General features: G+C 49.4%; 1 protein-coding gene across 1 annotated transcript in view; it reads right to left on the reverse strand.

The window, feature by feature from the left end:
- The window catches only part of LOC104539195 (olfactory receptor 14J1-like), a gene marked incomplete at its 5' end in the record, with an annotated part of 833 nt that extends 434 nt beyond the window's left edge, over positions 1 to 399 (reverse strand). The window contains one exon of the mRNA XM_010182664.1: positions 4 to 399. Coding sequence (XP_010180966.1) covers positions 4 to 399 — 396 coding nt within the window. The remainder of the gene's footprint in view (positions 1 to 3) is intronic.
- Positions 400 to 925: the final 526 nt, after the last annotated feature.

A 925-nucleotide genomic window follows, 5' to 3' on the forward strand; every position in this document is an offset into this window, starting at 1 on the left:
CACTGCCCCAGGCAGCTGCTGCCATGTGGACACAAGCTCTGCTGCCCAGGAGGGTCTCGTAGTGCAGGGGTTTGCAGATGGCCACATAGCGGTCATAGGCCATGATGGTGAGAAGACAAAACTCTGCTGCAATCAGAAAGAGAAAAAAAAAGAGCTGGGCAACACATCCCAAGTAGGAGATGGCCCTGTTGTCCCTGAGGGCATTGGCCATGGCTTTGGGGAGAATGGTGGAGATGCAGCCCAGGTCGAGGAGGGAGAGGGTGAGGAGGAAGAAGTACGTGGGGGTGTGGAGGCGGTGGTCACAGGCTATGGCAGTGATGATGAGGCCATTTCCCAGGAGGGCAGCCAGAGAAATGGCCAGGAAGAGCCAGAAGTGCAAAAGCTGCAGCTCCTGTGTGTCTGCAAATGCCAGGAGGAGGGAACTGGGTGATGGAGCTGCTGCTGGACATTTGGTCCTCCTGGGCAGGGGAACTCTGTCCAAGCAGCAAAAAACAGTGACAGGTAAGGATAGCCTTTTCTGAGCAAAGCCAGTCAATTTCCCAGAGTATTCCCCACCACTTCAAATTATTTTCACCACAGATGATACATCTAAAGCAGATGGAAAACGTATGCATTTGCATTTACGACTTAAAAGTGTGCGCTGCAGGAAACAAGTTTTGCATAACTCAGTATTTTTTTTTTCTGAGGACTGTTTTAACTTCCACTGTCACCTCTGGTGAGTGCTATTTTTAGTTTTAAGAATGCTCCTTTTTATCACTGAAAGTGTCTTAAGTTGAAATAGGCAAAATGCCTCCACTCTCTGTGGCTTCGTGCAGTCAGGAGAGCTGCAGAGTCCGTCAGTCTTGTTCCCAGCTGCCCTGCACTTTCACTTGTTCTGCCTCAGGGATGTCTGCACACAAAAATTAATCTTTTACTGAAATCAAGG

Source organism: Mesitornis unicolor, unplaced genomic scaffold (genome assembly GCF_000695765.1).
Source record: "Mesitornis unicolor isolate BGI_N332 unplaced genomic scaffold, ASM69576v1 scaffold1304, whole genome shotgun sequence".
In the NCBI taxonomy this organism is placed as follows: Eukaryota; Metazoa; Chordata; class Aves; order Mesitornithiformes; family Mesitornithidae; genus Mesitornis; species Mesitornis unicolor.